The 27576-nt window shown below is 39.1% G+C and overlaps 1 protein-coding gene across 2 annotated transcripts in view; it reads left to right on the top strand.

Annotated features, from left to right (window-relative positions):
- The window catches only part of LOC122643070 (nudix hydrolase 16, mitochondrial-like), a 64237-nt gene that overhangs the window by 15087 nt on the left and 21574 nt on the right, over positions 1 to 27576 (top strand). Inside the window, exons 3-4 of one of the 2 annotated variants that reach the window (XM_043836706.1) lie at positions 2362 to 2445; positions 26020 to 26565. In XM_043836706.1, the coding sequence (XP_043692641.1) occupies positions 2362 to 2445; positions 26020 to 26313 (378 nt within the window). In that variant the 3' untranslated portion in view covers positions 26314 to 26565. Of the gene's footprint in view, positions 1 to 2361; positions 2446 to 26019; positions 26566 to 27576 lie in introns of those variants that run through there. The other variant, XM_043836705.1, reaches the window with a different exon arrangement.

Below are 27576 nucleotides of genomic sequence, written 5' to 3'. Positions count from 1 at the left end.
AGGTTTCGGTCAAAATATGTTGAAATGGGTCAAAATAGAAACCCATTTCAACCGGTATTTAAATCAAATGGATGTAACTGTTTTGGTGCTACGAAACTGAAATACCAAAATGATAAGAAATTTCGATTGAAACTTGAAAGTTTCGGTTGAAACATTGCATGCAATTTTGTTCAACCAAGGTTGAAACCGAATATTTTGCGAGATTTCCGTTGTTTTGACCAAAGCTGGTACCATGGTTAGGACCAATGCTTAGCTTTAGACACCACCTAGGATGGAACTAGTTCTCTTGTCCTGGTCTGTGCTGGGTTTCACATCGATAATATTTACAAAGAAATGAGTTTCAACTATACCTATCATTAATTTCATTGCAAAAATCACAACACTGCTAATTATTATCCTTATGATGAATTAAATATAACTGATCAGTTTATTGGTGTGAAAATGTTAACCCCACATATTGTGTGACACAACCCAGTCACATGTCAGGTAAAATATTTATTTTTTATTCCCCTATTTTATGAGGTTTTCAATTCCCTCATAGTCCGAAATCTCGCGAGATCTCGCCGAGATTCTCGGTTTTCCAATTTCTTGAGTCGAGATGGCCTACGAAACTTAAAATGTCAATATCTCTCCGAGATCTCAGTTTGACATAGGAAAATGCCCATCTAGGTCCTTTATATGAGTGCCAGATCTCGAGATCTTGCTGGAAATTCTTGGTATACAGACACCTATCTATACCAAGAACCAAGACAGAGAAGACTGACACTTATTTATGCCTAATATCATTTAAGTAAATGCTTTTGTATTGCATTTACTTAAGATATTATTCATAAATAAGCAAATACCCCCCATTTGAATCCAATAAAAATAGTTAAAAAATCAAATTCCAAAAGGAAAAAAAGTCAACCCCCCCAGTTCAAGAACAAAAACTGGATTTTCGGCGATAGGTGTAATTTTCAACTTTCTAATGTTGGGGTTTTTCTCAAATCTAAAAATTCCATAAATCTTATTATGGTAAAACATTGCTAAAAACCAATAGTGCGGTAAAATATTCATTTGTTTTGATGTCTAAAAAATTATTTTCATTCAGAGCGATTTTGACAGCATTCGCGCAGATTTTAGCAATCTTGGACTTGTTGGAAAGCTATGTTTTGAAAGCTTTCCAACAAGTCCAAGATTGCTTAAATCTAATTTATATTGAAGGAGTTATTTACCGGTCAAACTTAATTCGGTGTGCGCGAATGCTGTCAAAATCGCTCTGAATGAAAATATATTTTTGGACATCAAAACAAATGAATATTTTATCGCACTTTTGGTTTTTAGCAATGTTTTACCATATTAAGATTTATGGAATTTTTAGATTTGAGAAAAACCCCCGTATTAGAAAGTTGAAAATTGCACCTACCGTCGAAAATCCAGTTTTTGTTCTTGAACTGGGGGGTTGACTTTTTTTCTTTTTGGAATTTGATTTTTTAACTATTTTTATTGGATTCAAATAGGGGGGTATTTGCTTATTTATGAATAATATCTTAAGTAATACTTAAATGATATTAGGCATAAATAAGACTGTTTGTCCTGTGTCTGTCCTGGTTTTCTAGAATAAGTAAGTGTCTGTCCTGCTTTCTCACTAACTGAAACTCCTATTTGGACTTTGTTTTTGCAAAATCTAATAATGCCATTGTGTTCCCACTGAGATGGGCTTCCGAGTCGGGAAAAAAAAAATGCACAAACTCGCCGAGATCTCGGCGAGATTTCGGCCCAACTCGGTTTTTTGCTGGGCCGAGATGGCTCCGAGACCCGAGTTTCAAACCTTGTTCCCAATATGGCAATATCCAATGTGATGCATCCAAATAAACTAGTTTGGTGGCTTCACAATCGTTTCAGTGAGCTAGCAAAACCCTTATTTGGGAAATATACTGTATCAGCTAGTATAATAACTATATGAATAAATCGTGGAGTATCAGGGGAAAAAAAAGAGAAGAGAGAAAATGTATTTATGATCTACTGGACTCAATTTGTTGCTTTTCTTTTGTTAATAAATTCACAGTTTATTTTTCCCCATTTTTATATGCCATTGTCACAATCCTGAGAGCCAAATGTGGGTACAAATATTCTTGTGTACGAAGGTACTTAAATGCTTTTATTACTGCAGATTACCTTCATTTTCTTAAAAGTATGCATGAGCCCTTAAATGAACACAATGCAAAGAATTATATTCTTTTTTCCCCCCCCTCTTATCATTACCCTATTCCATGTGACATTCATTTTTAATGAATTACAAAACAGAGAATAAGTTATTTAATCTTTGTGAGTGTGTAAGGCCTTGCTTCAGTTCATGACTTTAATGTTATCTCCTTTCAGGGAGGATGGGAGAATGATGAGACTGTTGAAGAAGCGGCGGTACGGGAAGCTTTCGAAGAAGCTGGTGTTCGAGGGGAGCTAATGGTGAAAATTCAGTATTTTTATTTGATACTCATTTTTTTTACATTCTGGATATTGATAAGTTTTCCTCTAATACATAAGCATTTTGTCACACCCATTTCTTAGTCCTAAAAAGAATGTGATTTATGCAAACCATTTTTGGGCCTTGTGTATCTATAGCAGTGTAGCAATGTGTATGTGGTTATATCGAAATAATTGTGTTGTGTTTGAAGTAGGATTCATTGGAAGCATTTTATGCAACATTTTTGGTGTTTCTTATTTATCTATCCATTTTATATGATTCTTTTTTAGTTTTCCTGATCATCCTTCATCTAGTTTCTTTTTGGTGAATTAAACTTTTTTTGTGTATAATTTCTCTTAGTTTCTTATGACTCAATATCAACGCTATTGTATGAAGGGAAGCGGGGTTTTCTGTTAGAGTTCATATAATAAGGGTATTTAAGGTACCTTGTTATTAGCTTGTATTTTTACCTTTTTTACTTCCCTAGGTTCTCTTATGTTAAGTGTGGGTGTATTGATGTAATTCCATATGTTATAAGCAAGTTAGTAAATATGGGGGAGAGAAATTGATTCTCTCCCCAAGCATTCCGCACATCTCTTCTGCTTCCTCTCTTTTCCTATCTTACTTCCTTTTGATCACTGTTATCACCTTGAACTTGGTATCAGAGCAAGGTTTGAGAGTCAACTAGCAACCTATCTCTCCATTGTGCCTCTTGTTTGGAACCCTAGAAGAGTAGAGGGCTCCAACAAAGGCTGCTCCATGTAAGAAGAGTTGTATATGTTGTTCACCCATAAACTGGAAGACATTGATGGAGTCTTAAAGAAAAAGAAAAACAGAACTGGGGTGACTGCCCAGCTCTGTACTTCCAGGCCCTTTTATCTTCATCAAGGATCATTTGCTACTGGGGCCAGGCCCATTGGGAGTCCGGATCATCTCCTGGGCCAAGGAGAGTAACAGCTCTCCTGCAATGTTGGAAAATCGACACGTGGCAGAGGTAAGACCGGCAACTGCTTCCTTCTAAACCTTTATTTTTTTTTTTAAAAAAAAATCACAATTAAGTGAGACCCATTAATACTTAAGAAATAAGTATTTTACTTCTTAACAAAAGAGTGGGACCCACCTATTTTTTTTTTTAATTCTTCTTCGTCTTCTTGTTCTCGCTCTTGCCAAGGACTCCCATCCATCACCACCAGCTCAAAACCATACACCCCTTGCAAACCCCTCCCACAGCAATCGCCGACCGATGCAATTGCCGCCCAACAACCCTCCCTCCCCTGTCCCGACCCCACCCCCTGCCAAGCCATGCCCTCTGTTCATGAAACTGTTTTACAAAACTTACTATTCATCTACTTACAGTCTTCATCCCCTGAAATTATAGATTTTTCTTCCAATGGAATTAAGGCTTAAGGTTGGTAGCCCACAATGGAAGACAAGGCAAATAGGAAAAGAGCCTTGGCATAAAGGAAATAATCCATTTCCATCAAAAGAGAACTCATCGATTTTCCATCAAATGGGTTTTGCCCTTTCTTTGATTTTGAATTTCACAGAGAAAGAAAATGGATTCGGTGCTCGTGACTTTGTATTTTTTCCCATCTGCTCTCCCCTTTCAATCCTTCTTCCTCTTCTTCTTAACTTGCAATTTTCTCTTTGATTCTAAATCAACCCATCCAGAAACAGCCATGGATCTAAAATTTAGATCTTCAACTAACCTAATCTGGGAATAGAGCTTAAAATCTTTAGGCATAAATTTCTTTATCAAAAGAAGCCCATATCAGAATTCTAGTTTCTGCAACAGGATCCTAAGGTGAGGAGATGTGTTCAGCGAGGGAGGGAGATGAGAGGAAAAACTTTGAAAACGAGGAAAGTATAAAGGGTGGGGGCGGGATTGCAGTGGTACATGCTTTGGGAGGAAGAAGAGGGGGTGGAGTGGGAGGAAGAACTGGGAACTGGGAATAAGGTGTGGGACTAAGGGGATGGTTGCAGCAGCGGGCTTAGGGGCAGGTGGTGGTGGTGGTGGCGGTCGTGGCGGCAGTGGTGGAGATCGGAAAAAGCAGAAGAAAAAGGAGGAAGAAAAAGAAAAAAAAAACGAAACGCTGGAGAGTCGGAGAGAGAAGGGTATGATTGAATAAAAAATTATTAAAATTAATGAGGGAGGAAGAGCCGGTATTCGGTTTCTCCAGTGCCACATGTCATCTCTCCAGCGTTGCAGGAGAGTAGTTATTCTCCTGGTACCAGGAGATGATCCGGACTCGCCCATTGGAGTCGCCCAATGGCTATCTATCAAACCCCCAAAGCCTCGGTTGCAAAGGTGGTATGTCCTTGGCTTGCAACTCATTTCTTTGTAACCTACAGTACCGCCAGCTTCTGGTTCTTTGGCTGTTTTTTCATCTTGAGTGTTGAGGTTAAGGCAAACTAGTGCTATTTATTAGTGAATTATGCTATTAGAGGCTTGAGTTGTGATGGGATGAACCCACACCCTGAAATGTACATTTGATGGAAGTTTCTTCAAGTTTTGTGAATTATTTGCTTGCTGGAATTATTTTGTAAGTACTGGGAAGGAGTGTCTGGGTAGAGGGTGAACTCCTCATCTGGTGTGGGTTTCCAACCATATTCCCAAGTGTGTTCTCACAAGTGTCGGAGGTCAGTGGACCTATGGAAGCCTCAGCTCGTGGTTTGAGTAGTGCCAACTCCAGTCTGATTGCCTTTGAAAATCCAAATACCCAAATATCCATTGTTAGGTTGGACAATACTAACAATCTGAATTGGGCTCACTCTGTGAAGCTATCTTTGTGGATCTGGAGGAAGTTAGGTTACGTTACTAGTAGCATCAAGGTTCCTTATTCAAGTGATCCAACATATAAGAAATGGGAGATGGAGAACTAAACTATTATGACCTGGTTATTTTTTCTATGAAGCCTTATATTGGTAGGAGACTAGGAGGTTTATGCGGAAGGAGACAGCCAAAGATATTTGCGATAGTGTTGCTAAGTCTTTTGACTGAGGGGGTGACTCAGCTAAGGTCTACCAACTCCTCTAGAGGATTATCACAATAATTAGAGGGGACAAGACTATTTCCAAGTAGTATAACACAGTTGTTGGTCTCTGGGAAGACTGAAGAGTATGACCTCTATAGGGACCTCCAACTGTCCAATCCCGAGGATGAGGCGAAGGTCTACGAAACATTTGACAAGGAATGTGTCTTGATTCTTCTTAGTGGGCTGAACCCAAAATATGAACCAATACGGGTGCAAATCTTGGGCCGATCTCCCCTTCCATCTTTACATGAAATTTGTGGCTATTTGCAAAGTGAAGAAACTAGAAGAGTGGCCATGGAAACTGCACCATCCCTTGAGAGATTTTCTCTTGCCTCTAGCTCGCAGAGAGGTTGGCATGGTGGAGGAAGAGGCCAAGGGTCAAACCATGGGGATGACAGGGATAGGTGCGACTATTGTGGCAAACCGAGGTATAATAGGGAAACTTGTTGGGAGCTTCATGGACATCCCCCTAGAACTGTACCTATCAGTATGCATGGTGGCAGGAGAGGGGGGGAGCTACAACACATGTTGCAATGACTGAAACCGAGCCTATGGGGTATTCCTTTGGATTGCAGACAGAAAGCTGTTCCCTTACAAGAGAAGATCTTGTAGTTTTTCAGCGGGTTATGTCACAGCAGTTGGGTAGCTCGTTTTCTACAGCAACCGTGTCAGATTCTTCGGCTTAATCTAGGGCTGCAACAGGGTCGGGTTGGGCCGGGCTTTTTAAAACCCTAGCCCAACCCTGAGTCCCCTTAGCTGGGCCCAGGCCCGTCCTGACCCTGGCTTAGGGCCTAAATACCCTGACCCTAACGGGCCAAGCCCAGCCCAAGCCCGCCTTGAATGGCCCTGGTTGGATCGGGCTTGGCCTAATGGTCCTGGCCCTGCAAGAAGTAAATTAAAATAACAAGTCTAGGGAAGATGTGAGAGAGGAGGCTTGAACCCAAGACCTTTTGGTAGAAATTGGTTTTTACACAACACAAACTGCCAAGCGCGCTAAGCACTTATTTATATGAATAATAACTTCTATTTTTTAATAAATAAAGAAATTTCTTCAGGGCCAAAATTAGGGTAAAAAATCAGGGTCAAAATCAGGGTCGGGCTGAGCCTGAGGTCTCAACCTTGACCCGACCCTGACTCAGGGCCAGGAATTTCTGGCCCTAACCTGCCCTCAGGGCCAAAAATCTTAGCCCAGGCCTTGTTCAGGCTCAGGGCGGGTTCGGGCCGACAAGGCCAAACTTGCAGCCCTAGCTTAATCCCTCTACCTCAACTTCTTTGTCTTGGGTCTTTGATTTTGGAACCACTGATAACATTACTAGTATGTCTCAGTTTTATGACCATGTAACTAAATCTCAGTTTCGCAAGAAACCGAGACGAGATGGTCATCGACTTTAAAAAGTCCCATGTTTCGACCCAACTTGACCTGTTTCGACCATATTTCTCTAGTTTTGACCTGAACACCTAAATAAGTGTTACCTATCCCCGTCGAAACCTGAGGAAAGACATGCACTTATTTATGCCAGAAACCAAGCTAGAAACCAAGCTAGAAACCGATATAGATACTTATTTATGCCTAATACATATTATTCATAAATAAGCAAATACCCCTTTATTTGAATCCAATAAAAATAGTTTAAAAATCAAATTCCAAAAGGATAAAAAGTCAACCCTCCAGTTCAAGAATAAAAACTGGATTTTCGGCGGTGTGTGTGTGCTATGTGAATGTTAACAAGTCTGCTCGGACTAAACTTGATCCTAAAGCTCTTAAATGCCTTTTTCTTGGTTATGCCACTATGCAAAAGGCTATAAGTGTTACCATCCATCTTTCCGGAAGCGGCTTCTCTCCAAAGATGTCACTTCCTTTGAATCGGTACCTCTTTACTCCCCCATATGCTACTTCTTCAGGGGGGAAAATAATGGAAGTGAGGAGGCTGTTGCTGTTGTTCACCCTTTTCAGTCTATGCCTATTCCTCCCTTTCTTTTTGATGTGGGAAAGCTCAAGGGTGTGGATGTTGTTGATGTATTAGACCATTCAGGGGACCCTAACATTGAGAAGATTGAGAAGTGGAAAGAGTTAATTGCTTACACAATAAGGGAGAGGAAGACCTGCCAAGAATCCTCTTTGGATCCTCATCTTGAGCTTCACTTTTCTGAGTCAGGTAACATTTCTTCTTTTCCTTCTGAGTTAGATCTTCCTATTGTTGTTTGGAAAGGAACAAGAGCTTGTACCAATCCCATAGTCAAGTTTTTTGCCTATGATGCTATCTCTCCTTCTAGTGTTGACATCTCTGTTGCTCTTTCGTCAACTCCTAATCCCAAGAATGTCATTGAGACCATGTCTGACCTAAAGTGGAAGGAAGCTATGAGGGATGAAATGATCAAGGTTCTAAATCTCGGTTTCAAGGCTGGTTTCGGCCTGCCCCGAAACAGAGATATGTCAGGTTCCGACCATATCTCGGTCGAAACCTTGTGCTTTCTCCAGGCCAATTCGAAACCTTGGTTTCTAGGCCCAGAAATTGTTTTATTTTGCCTTGATTTTTGCTGTGCTGCCTGTTTTTGACATTTTGAACCCAATCCGTGCATTGGTTTCGCATAAAGAACACTCAAAATGGTACTTGTGGTTTTGACCTAAGTTTGATAGTGTATATTGTTCTTGGAAATGGTATCGAACCAGAATTATCCCTTATTTATGCCAAATATCATTTAAGTAAATGAATTAATATTTGTTATTTCATTCATTTGAGATATTAATCATAAATAAGCAAATACCCTCATTTGAATCCAATAAAATATTTAGAAAATCAAATTCCAAAAGGATAGAATGTTAACCCCCTAGTACGAGAACAAAACTGGATTTTCGGCGGTAGGTGAAATTTTCAACTTTCTAATGATGGGGTTTTTCTCAAATCTCAAAATTCCATAAATCTTAATATGGTAAAACATTGCTTAAAACCGAAGGAGTGGTAAAATAATGGTTTGTTTTAATACATAAAAAAATATTTTTATTCAGAGGGATTTTGACAACATTTGTGCACAACAAATAAAGTTTGATGGGAATATTCAAGGCATAGTAGGTATTGGCACAATAGGTAAACAAAGCAAACAAAAGTAATTCTAGGCTGGATCGAGAGCCCATTTCAGATTCTCCAGTTCCAGACCGAGAAGTGAAATTTTGAATTGAAGCCTTTCATTTCATTCCAATAATTTTTCAAAAGCTTAAGAATTCATCTTGACCCGATTTGAGCAATCTTCGATTTGTTTGAAAGCTTTTTATGTTCTAGTCAAACTTTATTTGTTGTGCTCGAATGCTGTCAAAATCCCTCTGAATGAAGATATTTTTTTAGGTATCAAAACAAATGATTATTTTACTCCTCCTTCGGTTTTTAGCAATATTTTACCATATTAAGATTTATGGAATTTTGAGATTTGAGAAAACCCCAGAATTAGAAAGTTGAAAATTTCACCAACCACCGAAAATCCAATTTTTGTTCTTGAATTGGGGGGCTGATCTTTTATCCTTTTGGAATTTAATTTTCTAACTATTTTTATTGGATTCAAATGGGGGTAGTTCCGTATTTATGAATTATATATATATTTTTTTGGTAAATAAAAATTCATTACCAAAGAGAGAATACAAGGAACCCCCAGAATTCACGGGGAGAAAAGAAAAGAAGAGAACATCCTATAATACATAGGGCTAACTGACCCTCTAGGAGGAAGGGGAGAGAAGAGAAGAAGGGAGACCCCAGGAAGCAACAATGGGCCTGTTCCTTGGGGAGTTCACACAAGGGGGAGGGGAGAAGGATTTGGAGCTGATATCCAAAGAGATGGAATCCCAAATCTGTCTGAATAATATCTGAAGTAAATGAAATCGTTTACTTAAATGATATTTAACATAAATAAGGTGGTTCAACCAGGTTTAGGTCGAAACTCCCAGGTTCCGTCAAGTTTCAATGGGGATAAGTGAATTTATATGGGTCGTTCAGGTTGAAACTTGAGAAACTACCGAAATATGATTGAAACCAGGTACAATTTGGTTTCACATATCAGTTTCGTCTTAGTTTCTTGTGAAACCGAGACATCACCATGGAAATGATGCGCCCTTGAGAAGAACTATACTTGGAAGCTTGTTAATCTTCCAAAAGGTAGGGTTCTTGTTGGATGTAGATGAGTCTACTCAATCAAGTACCGATCAGATGGAACTATTGAGAGATATAAGGCCAGATTGGTGGCCAAAGGATATAGTTAGCTATACATGTTGGCAGAATCGTGGGTTAGAAAGAGAGAATTAGAGAATGGCTTAGATTCATTGATAGGTAAGCCCCTCTATTTATAATAGAGGAGAAAGTTACAAAGGGACTGAAATAGGCGATGTGGGACTAAAACCCACATAGCTGACTTAAACTTAATAATATAAGAATAAAATTACCTCAAAAGGACCATAATACCCCCATGGTATTCTGGGTTACATATTTCAACATTCCCCCTCAAGCTGGATTATATAAATAAGTAAAGAAAGAAGATCCTGCTTGAACTAAAAAGAAAAAAAGAACTCAATAATAATGCAAACACTCCCCCTCAAGTTGGTGCATACAAGGTGTACTAATGCCCAACTTGAACAAAATGGGAAGAAACTAAGTTGTAGCAGAATCCAGCTTGACAGATGAATGCATCTCCCAAATAAACCTTCAAGAACATGAAAAATAGATCTTCAAAACCTGGGCAGACTTGATCAGCAAACTTTCACCAATCTTCAACAGCTGTCCAGTGATGAATCTCTGACTGATAATCTTGAAGATAAGCAACTAGGGCAGCGCGCAGCGAAAACAAATAAATCAGGCAGCAGAAATGATTAACCCAACTGTAGAACCTCATATAGGCAGGCAATAACCAAACATCTTCAATACTTTAATACTTCAATCTCCCCCTTATTGCAAACGCAACCCCCATAACAAAGGAGATACCCAATGGCAATGGTGGAAACTCTGACCTTCTATGTATTGCACCAAGTGTTCCTGCAAGTTCTGCAGGTCTACTGTACATAATCTCCCTCTCACGTGTAGTAGTACACGTGGACATAACAGAGATGATGTAAGTGATAGGGCAAAAGCATAATATTCTAGAATTTTCCAAAAAAGGTGCTAAGGGTAATGGAAAAGGAAGAAATAGCATATTAGAGAATACCATTATCATCCAAAGTGGTTATGGGTATATGCCAAAGGTATGTTTTGGGAGGTGGTGAAGTGAAAAGAGCAGTGGGATAATGAATTACGGAGTAAAACAAAAATTTTCAACCATCTTCAAATGATCAAGCAAACACTTTTGATGGAAACTCCTGCAGGGGAGAAACTCCTAACTCCAATATTCAAATCTGATAAGTATACAAATCTGATTTGAAGTAAGGAAAAGCTCCAATCTTCAAGGCTTGATCAATCTTCAAACAAGGAAGAACAAGTGTGCAAAAACTCCAATGTATAAACTCCCACATGCGAAATAGGACTGACGAAGATATCTGGATAGCAATTGATGTAAGAAGCTTCAACAAAAAACTTGGATCAGATCTGAATTAGTGAACAATGCTAGGATTAAGCTCCAAAGTAAGCCGGATATGAACTAGAAAAGCTTCACATAACTGAATAGGTTCGTAGTTGCAATCAATAACCTTGGACCACACTGTTGTAATCCCAAATAAGCTGATCTCCAGTGTAGTAGATTCGAGTCTTTAATAATGAAAGAAATTCGATCTCCAATAGTAGGATACTCAGTCTCAATGATAGGGTAGCAGTAGTCCTCATAAAGGTAGCAGTAACATGTGAACCAGTCATGCTTACAGAAGCCAATCAATAGAACCAGCAATGTATGTAGTAAAGCTTAATAGAACCAGCAAGTATAAGATAAATAACTCAACAGATCCATAGGTAGTTGAAGCAGCCAGTCACATAAGAACTAGAAAATAAATAGGTTGATTGATGTAGAAAGTGACCATAAGGATGAAACCTGAGTTTTGTCAAAAAACTCCATGAATGATGCTTAAACTTGGGTCGAGTACTCCTCTGATGGTGATAAAACACTCCTAAAAAAATCAGCAAGAGAGGACTGCCCTAACCCTTAGATAGATTATAGTCAATGTTTTGTAAAAAAACCCTGAAACTTGAGATCGATTGGAGGGTAGGGGGCTTCAAAAAACTGATGATGACTTGTCAAAGTGTGATGATTTCAAGTAATAGATGCTGTCCTCAGTTGCTTGAATGAATCTCCAATACGAATAACCAATCTCTTGTAGTTTGAGACTTGATCTTCAAGAGGGAGAAACACCCAAAAGCACAGAAAAAAATAGGGCAGCAGCTATCTTAGGTAAAATATTTCTTTAAGCCATGAATAATTAAAGTAGATTGCATCTCTTGATGGTAGAAACACCTCCAGAAACTCCAAAAGCAGTAGGTAACCCTAACCCAAAAAATCGATTAATGTCAGGGTTTTGGAAAACCCTGAAAAATAGAGATCGATTGGGGAGGGGTCTTCTAGAAAACTTGGATAGGTGCAAGATTTAGGTTGTGTGGTCCTAGTAATGGAAGTAATTAGCCCTCCAAAAATCAGCAAAAGCTGAAACCTGTAACCCTAATTTCGATTGGAGTCAGGGTATTGTCAGGGTTTTTAGCAGGTAACCAAATTAGCAGGTCAAAAAAGTTTTTGCTGTAGAAACAAATCCAGCCATTAGAAAGGGTCCAAACTTAGGTCGAGTAGGGTTTGTAGTAGTAGGGAATCACCCTAAAAAAATCAGCTGCATCTGAAAAGGGAAACCCTAAAATCGATTGGTAGTTGAGATCGATTAGGGTAGGGGCTGGAAAGGTTAATGAATGATGGAGAAAAAGAAAAAAGGGAAGGAGGACAATGGAATAGGGTATAAAGGGGCTGGAAAAGGGTGCATAGGAGTCTCCAACAATGGAAGATCAGCCATCTTTAGTGATAGATATTAGATCTCCGAAAAATTCTGGAAAGCTCCAATATCGCAGGTATGGTTCCAGCAGATCTCGAACAAAACTTTTAATAAAAAAAGGTAGTATGGGAGGAGGACAGCAACTAAATCATTGGATGCTTTGATTACCTCGTTAGTGTTGTCCCCTTACAAGGATGAGAAGAAGAAAAAAAACAGAAGAAGGAGAAGCCGAGAGAGAGAGAGAGAAAGGTGGGAGAAGGTGATTGAAGATAAGTTTTTTTTTTTTTTTTTTCTTTTTCTAACCTAGATCAGACCTGCTCTAATACCATGTTGGCAGAACCGTGGGTTAGAAAGAGAGAATTAGAGAATGGCTTAAATTCATTGATAGGTAAGCCCCTCTATTTATAATAGAGGGGAAAGTTACCAAGGGATTGAAATAGGCGATGTGGGACTAAAACCCACATAGTCGACTTAAACTTAATAACATAAGAATAAAATTATCCCAAAAGGACCAGAATACCCCCATAGTATTCTGGATTACATATTTCAACAATACAGAATTGACTATCAAGAGACATTTGCCCTTGTGGCTAAACACAATTTGATAAGAGCCCTCTTATCATTGGCAGCAAATAGCGACTGGCCATTGTATCAGTTTGATGTGAAGAATGCATTTCTTCATTGTGACTTGGAAGAGGGAGTGCATATGCAGACTCCTTTAGGATTCACATTTCCCTCTACTGAAGGGAAAATGTTTCTTCTTAACTCTATATAACCTAAAACAGTCTCCGAAGGCTTTGTTTCAAAGGTTTAGACAAGCTATTCTGAAGAATGGATATACTCATACTCTATTTACCTGGCGTGGTAGTAGTACCATCATATCACTAATTGTCTATGTGGATGACATTGTGGCTACTGGGGATGATCGGGAAGAGATATAGAGTTTTAAGTCTTGCCTACTCAACAATTTGAGATCAAGGACCTTGGACCCTTGAAATATTTCATAGGTATTGAAGTGTCAAAATCACAGAAGGGGATAAATATTTGGTAGAGGAAGTTTATGTTGGATTTGTTGAAAGAAACAGGATTGTTGGGTTGTAAACCAGCAAACTCTTCTACTGACCTAAATCACAAGTTAGGTGAAGACTGTGGACCGTCCTTAATCGATGCAGATGTTGAAGTGATCGAGATTCTCCTCTTCTCTATGTGCTCGATATACTTCAACAACAGGGAAGTACTAGAGGTTAGTAGGGAAGCTGATCCATCTCTCTCTGACTCACTCAGATATCAGTTATGTTGTTGGGATCATTTTATGCATGTACCCAAAAGTGAGCATTTGGATGCTATGTATTGCATCCTCAGGTACTTGAAGTCTACCCCGGGAAAATGGTTATTGCACACATGACCCAACCATTCGAGGATTGAAGGCTATACTGATGTTATTTTGGTAGGATCTTTTTCCGATAGAAGTTCCACATCAGGATATTGCACATTTGTTGGTGGTAATATGGTTACATGGAGAAGCAAAAAACAGTCTGTTGGGGCTAGATCACTCCTTATGTGAAGATAGGCGACTACTTGGTCAATATCTTCACTAAAGGGATCAACTCTCCGCAGTTAAGTACCCTATTGAGCAAGCTGGGCATGTTTGACAATTATTCTCCAGCTTGAGAGGGGAGTGTTAGAGTTCATGTAATAAGGGTATTAGGGTACGTTGTTATTACTTTGTATTTTTACCTTTTTTTCCTCCCTAGATTCTCTTGTATTAGTATAGGGGTATTGATGTAATTCCATATGTTATAAGCAAGTTAGTAAATATAGGGGAGAGAAATCGATTCTCTCCCCAAATATTCCACACATCTCTTCTCCCATCGTACTTCCTTTTGGTCACTGTTATCACTTTGAACTTTTCCTACTTATGCACGGTCTATTTGGAGCTGGCCTTGTCCACTCCCTCTAATTCACTTATACGAGGTATTTATGCAAAAATTTAGGTACTATCTATAGGAGTCCTCATGGATTTTAATCTTTTACAAAGCAACCACCGTCTTCACTGATTAAACACACTCATTCACAGAATACGAAGAAGACGAAGAATTAACGTGGTTCAGTTCCACAAGGAGAACCTACATCCACGATGAGAAACCCCCAGTTTTGCTATATGGTCGTGGGGGAGATTTATTCCTTTTAAATAGAAGAGTATAAGAGAGTTGGATATGTACAATGACTATCAAGATAACTAATCACGGTTCTACTAGGTTACCCGTGTTAGATAAGAAGATAAGATGAGATAGAGAGAAAGAGAGTCCTCATCTTATCCGTTAACACTCCCCCTCAAGTTGGGGCGAAGATATCTTCTGAGGTCAACTTGATCAAAGCATTCTGAAAAGGCCCTTTCGATAGAACTTTAGTGAAGATGTCAGCAAGCTGATTCTCAGATCGAATATATGGCGTCTCCATGGTCTTGTCTTGAACCTTGTCACGAATAAAGTGGTATTCAACTTCTATATGTTTGGTTCTCTCATGAAAAACCTGATTTGAAGCAATATGTGTTGCTGGCATGCTGCTTGATTATCACAAAATAACTTCGTAGGAGTGTGAGAGTCGAGCCCTAATTCAAGCAACAAGGACCGAATCCATACCATTCACCGTAGTTCGAAAACTCGTTTCGTTTCGGTGTTTTGGGCTGACCGAAATATCCGAAATATCCGAAATTTTGGATATTTCGGTCAAAATTTTGTATTTTTCTATTATGTTTCGGTAGGTCATTTTGGTGGATTTTAGGCCAAGTTAAGGCCTGAAACTTCATGGAAACCCTATTTTAGGCTATATAAACTCATTTAAATGTTCGAATTGCAAAAATAGTCACCCAAAGTGGTGTTTTGGATTTGCACCATTGATTGACAATGTATGGTCGAATCCTAATGTATAACTTAGTTAATTACACATACACATACACATACACATTGTTTAAGACTTTAAGTACTAGAGGACATAATAAATTAATGATTAATAAGCAATTTAAACAAGTAAATTGACTTGGAAGTTGGAAACATAAAGTGAATGACTCACAAGTCATAATACAAGTCAAGTAGTCATCTAGTGACTCAAATGTTTCCATAATAAATTGACTTGGAAGTTGGATACATAACTTACAGCATATGCGATATCTGGCCAGGTAATCGTCAGATAAATTAACCATCCCACCAATCTTTGGAAACGACCACTGTCTTGAAGTGGTGTGTTATTATGGACAAATTTGCTGCTATAGTCCATAGGGGAGTCAACCGGTTTTGCCCCGAGTTTGCCGGTTTCTTTTAGCAAGTCTAAAGCATGCTTTCTTTGGGAGATAAACAAACCTTTGTTGGAACTTGCTACTTCAATTCTGGGAAAGTATCGTAACTTCCCCAAATCCTTAATATCAAACTTTTCATTCAAATACTGTTTGAGAGTTTGAATTTCATGCAGATTGTTGTCGGTGATAATAATATCATCGACATAGACGAGAGCCATTACAATTCCTTTGTCACTCCTTTTAACAAACATTGAAGAACCCGATTCACCTCTTTTGAATCCAAACTTCATAAGTGCAGTACTTAACTTTCAATACCATGCTCGCGGGGACTGTTTAAGTCCATATATAGCCTTGTTGAGCCGACACGCAACTCCATCTTGGTTTTCCAAGGAATGACCAGGAGGAAGATCCATATGCACTTCCTCTTCGAGATCGCCATGCAAGAACGCTTTTTTAATGTCCATCTGAAAGAGTGACCAACCATAATTGACTGCTACAGATAATAACACTCTGACGGTGTTCATTTTGACTACTCGAGCAAACGTCTCTTTGTAGTCAACCCCATATGTTTGTGTATATCCTTTGGCAACAAGTCTTGCCTTGTGCCTTTCAATTGAGCCGTCACTTTTATACTCAATTTTATAAACCCAGCGACAGCCAACAGTGTGTTTTCCATTTGGTAGATGAACAATGTTCCAAGTTTGATTTTTATTAAGGGCCTTGAGTTCCTCGCTCATGGCTTTCCTCCAAACTGGCGAGCTTTGGGCCTCAACGAAATTTCATGGCTCTTTGGGATCATCAATAGCAGTGAGAAAGGCACGGAACTTAGGAGAGATATTCTCATAAGAAATATGTGCTTGAATAGGAAAGGTGACAGTGTGATAAGTAGAGAAGTCACATAGCCTGGTTGAAGGTTGAGGAATTTGGGTTGACCTGCGAACAGGTGCGATGATTCCAGTGGTGATTGGGCTAGGAGCTTGTTGTTCCATCACCTCCTGCCATGTTATTTTGTTCGTTAAGGACATCAGTTCCATCAGTATTATCTCCTTCCTCTATGCTATGGTCAGAATGGAAGTGGAGAAGGGACAAATTCTTCCATAGTCAAAGCATTATAATCGTTCTCCCCCTAAATTTGATCCCTGTCACGAAAGAACAATTGAGCTTCATTAAAAGGAACATCACGAGAAATATAAAGCTTCCGGGTCAAAGGGTCATAGCACTTAAAACCCTTTTTTGTGGTGTATAAAAAAAAAATGCACTTGTGAGCACGGGGGTCAAGTTTGCCACCATCTTGGGAGTGAACAAAACAAGTACAGCCAAACACTTAGAGATGTGATACATCGATGGGCCGATCATGATGCACTGCCATGGGAGATTGAAATTTCAAAACCGTACTATGAAGGCGATTTATCAAGTAGAAGCTAGTCAGTACTGCATCGGACCAGTAATTTTTTGGAAGATTCCCATGGAATAAAAGAGACCGTGTTACTTCCAGAAGATGGAGATTGTTGCGTTCGGCAACGCCATTCTGTTGAGGTGTGCCAACACAAGAGGTCTGATGCACAATTCCCAGTTGTTTGAGAAAGGACTGGAAGGGGCCATTGGTGTATTCAATACCATTATCAGTATGTAAAATTTTGATGCAGGCATTAAATTGAGTTTGAACCATAGTATAAAAATCCTGGAAAACTTGCAGTACTTCATTTTTAGAGCTTAATAAGTAAAGCCAGGTAGCACGGGACTTATCATCAATAAATGTTACAAAAAACTTATAACCATCTCTTGAGTTTTCATGAGCATTGCCCCAAATATCCGAATGAACTAATTCAAATAAATCATGAGAAACATGTGTACTAGTAGGAAAAGGTAACCGATGCTGTTTTGCAAAGTGACAAGCATCACAATTACTAGAATCAAGAGTAAAAGAAGAGTTCACCGACTGCAGAATATGATCAGAGGGATGGCCCATCTGCCAATGCCATATTTGGGCCATCTCTGTTTTATTTGGTCGAGTCAACAAAGCAATATTAGGAAAGTCCAGAACATAGAGCCCTTGATAAAAACGTCCTTCACCAATCTTCCTCCCTGTTGTTCGGTCCTGGAATATGACCTTGTTGGTTGAAAAAATAACATCACAGTTCAAATCTTTAGTAATCTTGCTGACTGACAATAAATTGGAAGATAAAGATGACACAAACAATGCATTTGAAGTAGTTGAAAAAAGATTAATTTTCCCATGTCCTTGGATGGGAACCTGATTTCCATTAGCAACAGTAATGGGAGAATTCTTGCTAGAGTCCATGTGCAATTGAGATAAATACTGAGAAGAGCAGCACATATGATCGGTAGCACCCGAATCTATTATAAAGGAATTTGTAGTTAAAGCAGAGAAGGTAAGGATGTTACCAGATGTTTGCACCTCACTGCCAGTATCTGAGCATGAAATACCACTTGGTTGGATTAATTGTTGAAATTGTTGAGCAATTTTTCCAAGTGATGCCTGGAAATCTGGTGCACTAACTTGGGCAGCAGTTTTTGCATCAGCTCCTTTGTCCTTGTTAGGGCACAAGTGTGGGTTCAAAACCCAAAATCTATCCTTGGTATGACCCGTTTGCAGTGTTCACAGTGAAAGGGTGGTCTAGAGCCACGCCCTTTTCCTCGCCCTCTTGCAAATGAAGGCCGACCTTCTGTACTAGCCGATTGACTAATATTAGCAACATGGGCAGAATTTTCAAGTGGCTCTCCCCCTGATTTAGTTTCTGGATTCATGGTTCTACGTCGAGTTTCTTCTCTTTGAATTATTGCACAAACATTAGCAAAGGAAGGGAAAGTGGGGCTCATAAGAATCTGACGTTTAAGGTGTTCATACTCAGGGCAAAGGCTGCCCAATAACTGAAAAATATGATCCTATTCCTCTCTCTTAATATAAGTGTCAACGGTTTGGGCAGGGGGACAATATTGCTGGAGCTCATCCCACAATCTTTTAAGGGAGCCAAGATGATCAGTAAAGGATTGATTTGCTGCTTGTTCTATACGGGCAAGCTCTTGCTGCAACTCAAATATGCGAGAAGAATTATCAATATGGCCATACATTTCAAGTAAGGAATCCCAGTGAACTTTAGCAGTTTCTGAATAAGCAAAGATTTCATAGACTTCTGGTTCCATTGAATTAAAGAGCCAAGATATGACTAGGTTGTCATTGGCTTGCCATTTGGAAAATTTTGGATCAATAGATTCAAGGGATTTTATCTGTCTGTTAACATAACCAAGCTTGGATCGACCTCCAAGAGCAACTGTAATGGCCCTAGACCAGGTTAGATAATTTCTTCCATTCAACAGAATGGATGTGAGATGATTGTTCCCTTCATGAGAACTGGAACGATTTGCATCAGACATGACACTGCTATTAGTCATGATGAATAAAGAAAAGATAACTTATCTGTAGGAGTCACAAAGTTTTAATCTGGAAACAACAGCTTCAATCACCAACAGAGCAAAGAAGAATCAATCAATGACGGCTTTGAACAGCAACCAAGTAAAACCAGAATAAGTGTTGATCAGAAGAAGCTTAGATCTGAAAACCACCGTATCGATTAGCAACAAATCAAGATCCAAGCGATGGCAGCGTCTTGATCTGAAAACGGAGCAACACCAATCAACGATCTGAAAACGAAACAACACCAATCGACGACAACGTCTCGATCTGAAAACGGAGCAACACCAATCGACGACACACCAATTGACGACAGCATCTTAGAGCACCATCGGCTCTGATACCATGATTAAACACACACTCATTCACATAATACGAAGAAGACGAAGAATTAATGTGGTTCAGTTCCACAAGGAGAACCTACATCTGCGATGAGAAACCCCCAGTTCTGCTATATGGTCTTGGGGGAGATTTATTCCTTTTAAATAGAAGAGTACAAGAGAGTTGGATATGTACAATGACTATCAAGATAACTAATCACGGTTCCACTAGGTTACCCATGTTAGATAAAAAGATAAGATGAGATAGAGAGATAGAGAGAAAGAGAGTCCTCATCTTATCCGTTAACATTCAGCTTCTCTTATTTTCTTGGTTGGTAGGCCAACTTCATCATGTCTCTATTCCCATCTTGCTTGATCTCTCAATAAAAAATAAAAAAGAGGAAAATGATTGGTTCCCATCTCTATCTAAGCAACTACATATTTTCTCTCTTCCCCTTGAGCAATATTATCTTTCTGCAACTCCCAAAGGCAAAATGATGCAGATACACTACCTTGGACCGACCCAAACCTAGTTGGGTATCCAGACGAATATGAACCGGGCCCATTTTGAGATTTTGGATCTCCTAGGATTTTAGGATTTATGTTATTTGGGGAAATAATGTCTTTTAGTTTATTTTATTCTCTTTATTTTAGAAGGTAGCTACGTAGGATATTTGGTTCCCAATTCTTCTTAGTTTCCTTATTTGAATTAGTTTCCTAGTTAGAAAGTTAGTCTTTATTTTTAGGAGTCTTTTATTTCTCTTTATATATGATGTAATTCCCCATCGTTGGAGACAGATTTGAAGAATGAATTGAGTTTATGGTTTGAGTAGCCTAAGGGCTATATGCGTGTGCACTCTTCTCCCCCTCCCTTCTTATGCGATTTCTCCTCTCTCCCCCTGCAACTCTGATTTTTCCCAGCTTCCTCTCTTCTTCTATCTGGCCCTCCACCAACTTGGTATCAGAGTCAAAGCTCCTACATCCGTCCCTGTCAGTCTCTCTCATTCCATTCTTCTTCTATATCCTCTCTCTTCCATTACTTCTGCGGCCAACAGCGGTTGGAAAAAAACCAGAGAAGTCAAATCAAGATCCTAACCCCATCTCCTCCCATTCTCACCGTAACCCTTTACCTCTCCCTTCTCTCACTGAAACCCAAACCCCAATCCCTTCCTGCAGCAACCCTTTACCTCTCCCATCCCTTGCTAAAACCCAAACCCCAACCCACCGCCCATTGAAACCCAGCCTTTTCTCTTCCGATTCCCCTTAGCAGAACCACCCTTCAGCTCCACCGATTGAAGGAAAACAGAAAAGAAAAGAAGAACAGAGAGAGAGAGAGAGAGAGACAGAGAACCAGAATGAAAAAAAAAAAAAAAAAAATAATCGTAGCTGATTTGGTATCCCCAACGCCGTCTCCTTGTCGAAGTCAGAATCCTTGGTTTTTGCTGAACTCCTGGATTTCCACCATTTGATTTGCAAGGTTCTCTGCTGATCTCCTGATTTGTGCCACTGGTTTTCCCATGCTGCTACTCTAGAGGAAGTAAAACCACCCTCCATTCTCTCCATATTCTCCACTGGTAGCACGGTACCTTAAGTCTTTTTTCCTTTTTTTTTTTCAAGGGTTGCCCCTGCCCCTTTTATTCTTCTCTTAGTTTGCTCTTTTAAACTTGTTCCAAGTTTATCCTTTTCCATATATAATACTCCTTTGTTGGTTATCATTGAACTACCCGTAATTACAATTCTGCCACTGTTATCATAAACTCCATCTATTCACTGTTTTGCCATTAACTCGTACTTTGCATATTCTCTTATTTGTGTGGACCCATATCGATTCTGAATACAACCCTGGCCATGGATTCTTTTGTGTTCAAGTTCAGAGTTCGGTTGCCTAATGGAAAGCTTGCCATGTTGTTTATTGATGAACGACAAAGCAACAATTTCGTCTCACGATCTATGTTAGAGATGTTTATTGAATTCTCCGTTTCTTATTATTGTGATGGAGCTCATTGTGAAGTGTTTGATTCTCCTCGGCGTGTTATTAAATTAGGTTGTGAATGGCTAGAAGAACGAAAATGCATCATTGATTGTGACGGAAACTTGTGCACTCTACATCCTTTTCACATGCCCCAGACATTCATTCTTCATGGGTTAGTTGATGATGTTTGTTTCAAGTCAAAAGAGGCAGCACCAGTGATACAACCTCAGCCAGAACAGCCAATAGTGACAACGGAAGATGAGCAGATCGTGGATCAAGTAATGACGGATTCCAGTGTAGTGAAAGCTATTCCACATCATGAGTTCGTTCTTCCCCACAATTTTCCAGCCATGGATGCACCCCCAAAGCTTCATATTTTGGATTTTCTTCAAGTTGCAGACATGGAACCTATCGTCCCTGATCGTGAGCTTTTATTTCTACCATTCACTCGTGGACAAGTTTTTCTCAACACCTCAGGAATTGATGCAGATACACTACCTTGGACTGACCCAAATCCAGTTGGGTATCCAGACGAATATGAACCGGGCCCAGTTTGAGATTTTGGATCTCCTAGGATTTTAGGAATTTATGTTATTTGGGAAAATAGTTTCTTTTAGTTTATTTTATTCTCTTTATTTTAGAAGGTAGCTACGTAGGATATTTGGTTCCCAATTCTTCTTAGTTTCCTAGTTAGAATGTTAGTCTTTATTTTTAGGAGTCTTTTATTTCTCTTTACATATGATGTAATTCCCCATCGTTGGAGACAGATTTGAAGAATGAATTGAGTTTATGGTTTGAGTACCTAAGGGCTGTGTGTGTGTGCACTCTTCTCCCCCCTTCTTCTTAATCGATTTCTCCTCTCTCCCCTTGCTACTCTGATTTTTCCCAGCTTCCTCTCTTCTCCTAACCGGCCCTCCACCACAAAACCAATCCATTAAGCCACAAAATGTACGTACAACGGTACCTGCAATCACCTGTCTCAGCTATCTAACCAGCCCCTCTCTCCCGATCTCACCACCACTATCCATTGTTTGACTCTCTCTCTCTCTCTCCCTGAAATAATTGTTAACCAGTCACGAAACAGAATTTCAATTGTAGTGCCAAATGAAGAAATTTCAGTATTTGAAAACAACAAGAACATTGCATGATTTGTGTATTGGAATTGCAACTGAACTTTCAATTACGAGGATATATCATTCAGGTATCAATTGTAGTGCACTTTCATGCAAGGCATGTGCAGCACTGCACGTGACAGAAGAAGAAAAGGTTGGGGGGGAAGGCTCGAAGCTTTTGATACAATGATCTCTTCCTTCTCTGGCATTTAACATTGGATGGTATTCCTATTGTCCTCCACTCCCTGTTCTGTCACATGTTTGTCTCTGGTTGGGTATTTATTGACCTTGCTTGGTATATCAAAATACAAAAGATCTGTATACTCAGGTGCATTGTAAAGTGGCCAATTGATACTGTTGATAGAGTCAACTTGTAATGGCTGTAATTACATCCTAAATTTCATTTCAAGTGCTATAACTGTCATAACTATTCTATCTGCCAACTCCTTTCGGGGTCTGCAGTTACCTCTTCAGCACTTCTTGTGAGTTTTGATTGATGATATTCTGTAGCTGTATCTAGACCTCAATTTGTTATACAATTGTTCCATCTCTCGTGCATCTATGAAGTTTCTTTAGTTCATCTTCACTCATCAGTCATCAGCTATGTATCTTTTTCTTCCTGGGTATGGAAATTGCAGATTAGGGGGGCATTGGGCCTCTAGCTATGCATGCATAGTTGACCAGGCGACTGAAGGCGGTGGAGGGGGTGCATAAGCGCTTAGGCGACAAGGCGCCCTCCTAGTTGTTGCCTAGGCGTACAAAGCGCCCAAGTGTTATTATTTTCCCTCTTTTTTAACATTATTTAGTATGCTACAATATATACCTTATATCATAAAAAATCAACATTAAGCCACATCAAGTCATAAAAAATCAACATTAAGCCACATCAAGTCATAAAAAATCAATATTAAGTCACATCAAGTCATAAAAAATCAACATTAAACCTCATCAAGTCAGAAATCAGATTTACTTGAATGAGATTGGCAAAATAATTCTTATTTACCCAGAATATGGATCTGGAGCTAATTAATCAGATGAGAGATTGTCAGTAACTAATATCAGAATTTTCAGATTTTGAGATATAATGTTTCAGATCTGAAATCAATTGATATTAACTCTAAAGCAGGATATATGAATCAGATCAATGAATAGCAGAACAGAAACTGAATGTAAGAATTGAGATATGTATTTCGAAACAGGTATGATCATATGATAGTAGTGAAAGATCAAATGCTAGGCTAACCTGTTACCGAAGCTTGATAGCAATAGTCCTTCTCCAGTGCCTGTGATTGGGAGCAACCTGAGGTCCCGAATAGAGTAAAAGGTGTATATATGAATCAGATCAATGAAGAGCAGAAATTATGAGCATTGAGCAGAACAGAAACTAAATCTGAGATATGTATTCAGAAATAGATAATGAAAGATCAAATGATAGGCTGCTGCCCTCCACATATCTAAAACCAAAAATCCAAAATGAAAGATCGAATGATAATTAAATATACACACGTGTCCAAAATAAAAAATCCAAATACAAATGATTTAATCAATATCATCATCAACTAAACCAGCATTTTGGGGGAAAAAAAACAGCAAAGAAAAACTGTAGAAAAGTCAGCAAGGCAGCAACAGTAAAAAATAAAAACAGAGAAAGAAGAACAAAAATAAAAAAAACACTGAAACAGAGAAAGAAAGAAAAAAGAAGAAGAAGAAGAATATTATTAATTTATTATACTATTGACTTACCTTGTCGGATCCAGAATAGTTGGAGGAATACTTGCCGGAGACGTAGTAGCCGGAGGAAGTTTGTTGGTGCTGGAATCAAGGGAGAAAGTGCCGCTGCCGATGGTTTCTGCCTTCCTCGTTTTCCCCCAAACACGGTTGAGAGTTATGGTTTAGAAAGGTGTTTTATAAGTTTGATTACTTGTAGGTGAGTGTAGCGAATTAAAGTGTACCATGCAATGACAAACAAAGAATTAGAATAAAAGCAATACATAAAAAAAAAGTGGAAAAAAAAAGCGTACACAAAAAAGGCAACCGCCTTAGATGCCTAGGCGACACCTAGGTGACCAAGGCGGATGCCTTTCTTGACTCAAGTAAGGGGGTGCATTGCTTTGCCTCTGGAATACCGCCTGGATGCCTAGGCGGCGCCTTGACAACTATGTATTTATGTTCTATCAATAGATTCCATCTTATGTGTCATCCTTATACCTCTTATTTGTTTGTCTGTTCACATCCGTATATACATCGTGTTCAATTATCAGTCAATTTACTGTTGTTCTTTTAGTATTTATCAATCCAAAGGGTTGACCTCAGTAATGGATAAAAGATCTTGTAATAGTTGGGTATTCGAAGGACTAGGGATAAACCGAATTAGACCTAGTTGAAGTGGTGAGGAACCCATGGAGTGCAGGAGTTGACATCAGCTATGCCCTTCGAGTAATAGTGGAACAGAATCTGTATAGACAGTCTTGAGTAGTTGTATAGGGCTTAGTTGGCTTGAGTTGGGTGATAGCTGTGGTATCGCCTTTCCTTATGATTACAATACGAAGTCAAGGTCAACATGTTATTATATCAAGACGTATCTTGTTAGTCCAACAAATTTAAGAATCTAATGAAGTTTTGGAGATTCTGACCACAAGGCTGAAACCAATACACTCCCATTGTTATGCAGTTTTGAGAATTTTGTATGGACTGTTTGAAGGAGGTTGTATGTAGGACTGATCGGAGAATTCCTCACCTTTCTGGCTATTGGTATATATGTGGGATCTTCTGTTATATTTCGTGGCTGAAAAATACATCTTTATGTTTTAATGTCTCCTGTTATTTAAAGGAAAATTGTTGGTTGGAATATCAATGGAATTGAGTGATCTTCTTCTAGACCTATGGTGACTGACTAATAAACTAGACAAGCCTATTTTACCGGAAGAACTTGACTTCCTAGAGAAGTGTACAAACACTTCATGTGCCTTAACGATCATTATACAATCCGTTCATGCAATTAATATTACCCCAAGTGTGGTATTTTTTTTAATTATTTTTATAGAAGCCCAAAATGTTGTACTTGGAGATATAACTGGGGATGTTTGATGAGGTCACTCTGGAGGGCTATTAGTTATACATAAAGGAAATAGAGAATTTGTTCCACCAGTCTCAAATGCATAACTTTGTCAAAGCATCATGGTGGATTCTGAAGGACAATTGTCTCCAACTAGGCTTCTAAGCCCACACTGTTGGGGTTGAATCTTTTATCCTGGTCATGGGACCTACAATCATTGTACTTGAGCCTCAATACACCCTCAGCTTGTCTTAGTCTCTGAGACAAAAGGCATGAGTTCTACTGTTTTGTTATATTGATGTAAAGCCAATTCCAGATTTTATTTGTTTAGATCGTAAAACTGTCTTTCTGGCGGGTATATTTCCTCATTTATTTAGATCATACTAACCCAAGCTTTGTTTCTTTTCCTTTGTATCTCAGGATTTGCTAGGGAATTACCATTTCAGAAGCAAAACCCTCCAAGACGAGTTCAGCCCAGAGGGTTTGTGTAAAGCTGCAATGTTTGCTCTACTTGTCAAAGAGGAGCTGAAATTTTGGCCAGAACAGAGCACCCGCCAGAGGAAATGGCTAGTCATTCCAGAAGCAGTTGAGAGTTGCAGGCATGCATGGATGCGAGAGGCCCTTGAAGAAGGCTTCTCCAAGTGGTATGTTGAGAAGGTGATGAACATAGAGGACCATATCATTTCTTCTCATTCCTCCCTCGACCAACATTGATTTTGTATTGTGTGCACACACACATGTATTGGAATGCTCACAAACATGCACATACCTGAAGCTGTTTGGGGTATTTTTCTATTTTGCAGTCTTTTTTTTTTTTTTTCCTTCTTTCATTTGCTTCAGGAAGTAACAGAAAACAATACCCATGAGGATGCTGTTCCAATCTGTTTATTCTTTTGGCATTGCTTGTTTATACCCATGTTCCTACGGGCTAAGACTACCTCATGCTAACGACACCTTTAAAATATTTATATTTAGCAAAAAAAAAAAAGAAAGATTTTTGGATATCATCTTAGTAATGTTTAGTAATGTTTTGTGCTCGTGCTCTCCATCTCTTTCTTGCAGTAGTTGAATGTTGCTGAACCTGGGTTGACGGATTATATTGCTGCTTTTGTTTTGTTTGTTTTTGGTGGGTGAAGGGTTGTTGAGGTTAGTGCAGAGTTGCCCCCCCTCTCTTTTCCCGGTAGTAAGAGGAGAGGGTTTAGTGAATTACTGATGGTTTGTGATTGCCTTGCACTTGCAGACCTCAAGAATTGTGAAAAAGAGTTGTTTAAATCTGCTGATACAATTGCATCTATGCATCCTATGCTCCATAAGCATAGGTGAAGATTAAAAATCATACTAGTTGACTCTTGTGGCAACTGACAATTCTAATGTTGTTTAGCCTCATTTCCAATCCAGAGAAGTGTAAGTTGATCATCATACACATTAAACGATCATTATCTGTTGCATGTTGATCCTTGCAAGAGGTCGTTCTCACTAATTTTCAGCCCTGAATGAGTGAGGTATGTGGCTCAAAATAATTACAAAAGGTCTCAAGATAGCTATTTGTAGATTTTTGAAAGCTTTGGTATCAACTTTGAATCACATCCTCCATTCATTTGGAGTTGAAACTTTAAATTGAGATGGGAATGGGTTCCTCTTCACATGTACAACTCATATAGATCCACTTGGCAGGTTGTGAATGGATCACTATTGGTGCTGATCTGGCTCTCCTTGTAATATTGTATACAGTAGAACAGATACCAAGTAGGAGTTATTGCTGCTGGTGCCTGATTAGTTCGGTTCCGTCTGGGCTGAAATAGTCGGTTTTGGTCGATCCGACAGGTTCGAGCTAAACTACGACATCCTTACTAGTTTTATATTCCGTTTGAGATTAGGAGCACTATGGAGGTAGTTTGAGTTGGATTCTCCTGAAAGGCTAAAAGGGGGGGCTCTTGACATGCGAGAAATAATTTTCCCTCTTCAATTGTGTCTCCA

Source organism: Telopea speciosissima, chromosome 10, assembly GCF_018873765.1.
Source record: "Telopea speciosissima isolate NSW1024214 ecotype Mountain lineage chromosome 10, Tspe_v1, whole genome shotgun sequence".
In the NCBI taxonomy this organism is placed as follows: Eukaryota; Viridiplantae; Streptophyta; class Magnoliopsida; order Proteales; family Proteaceae; genus Telopea; species Telopea speciosissima.
Note: the sequence above shows the minus strand (reverse complement) of the source record. Positions and strands in the feature narration are given on the sequence as shown.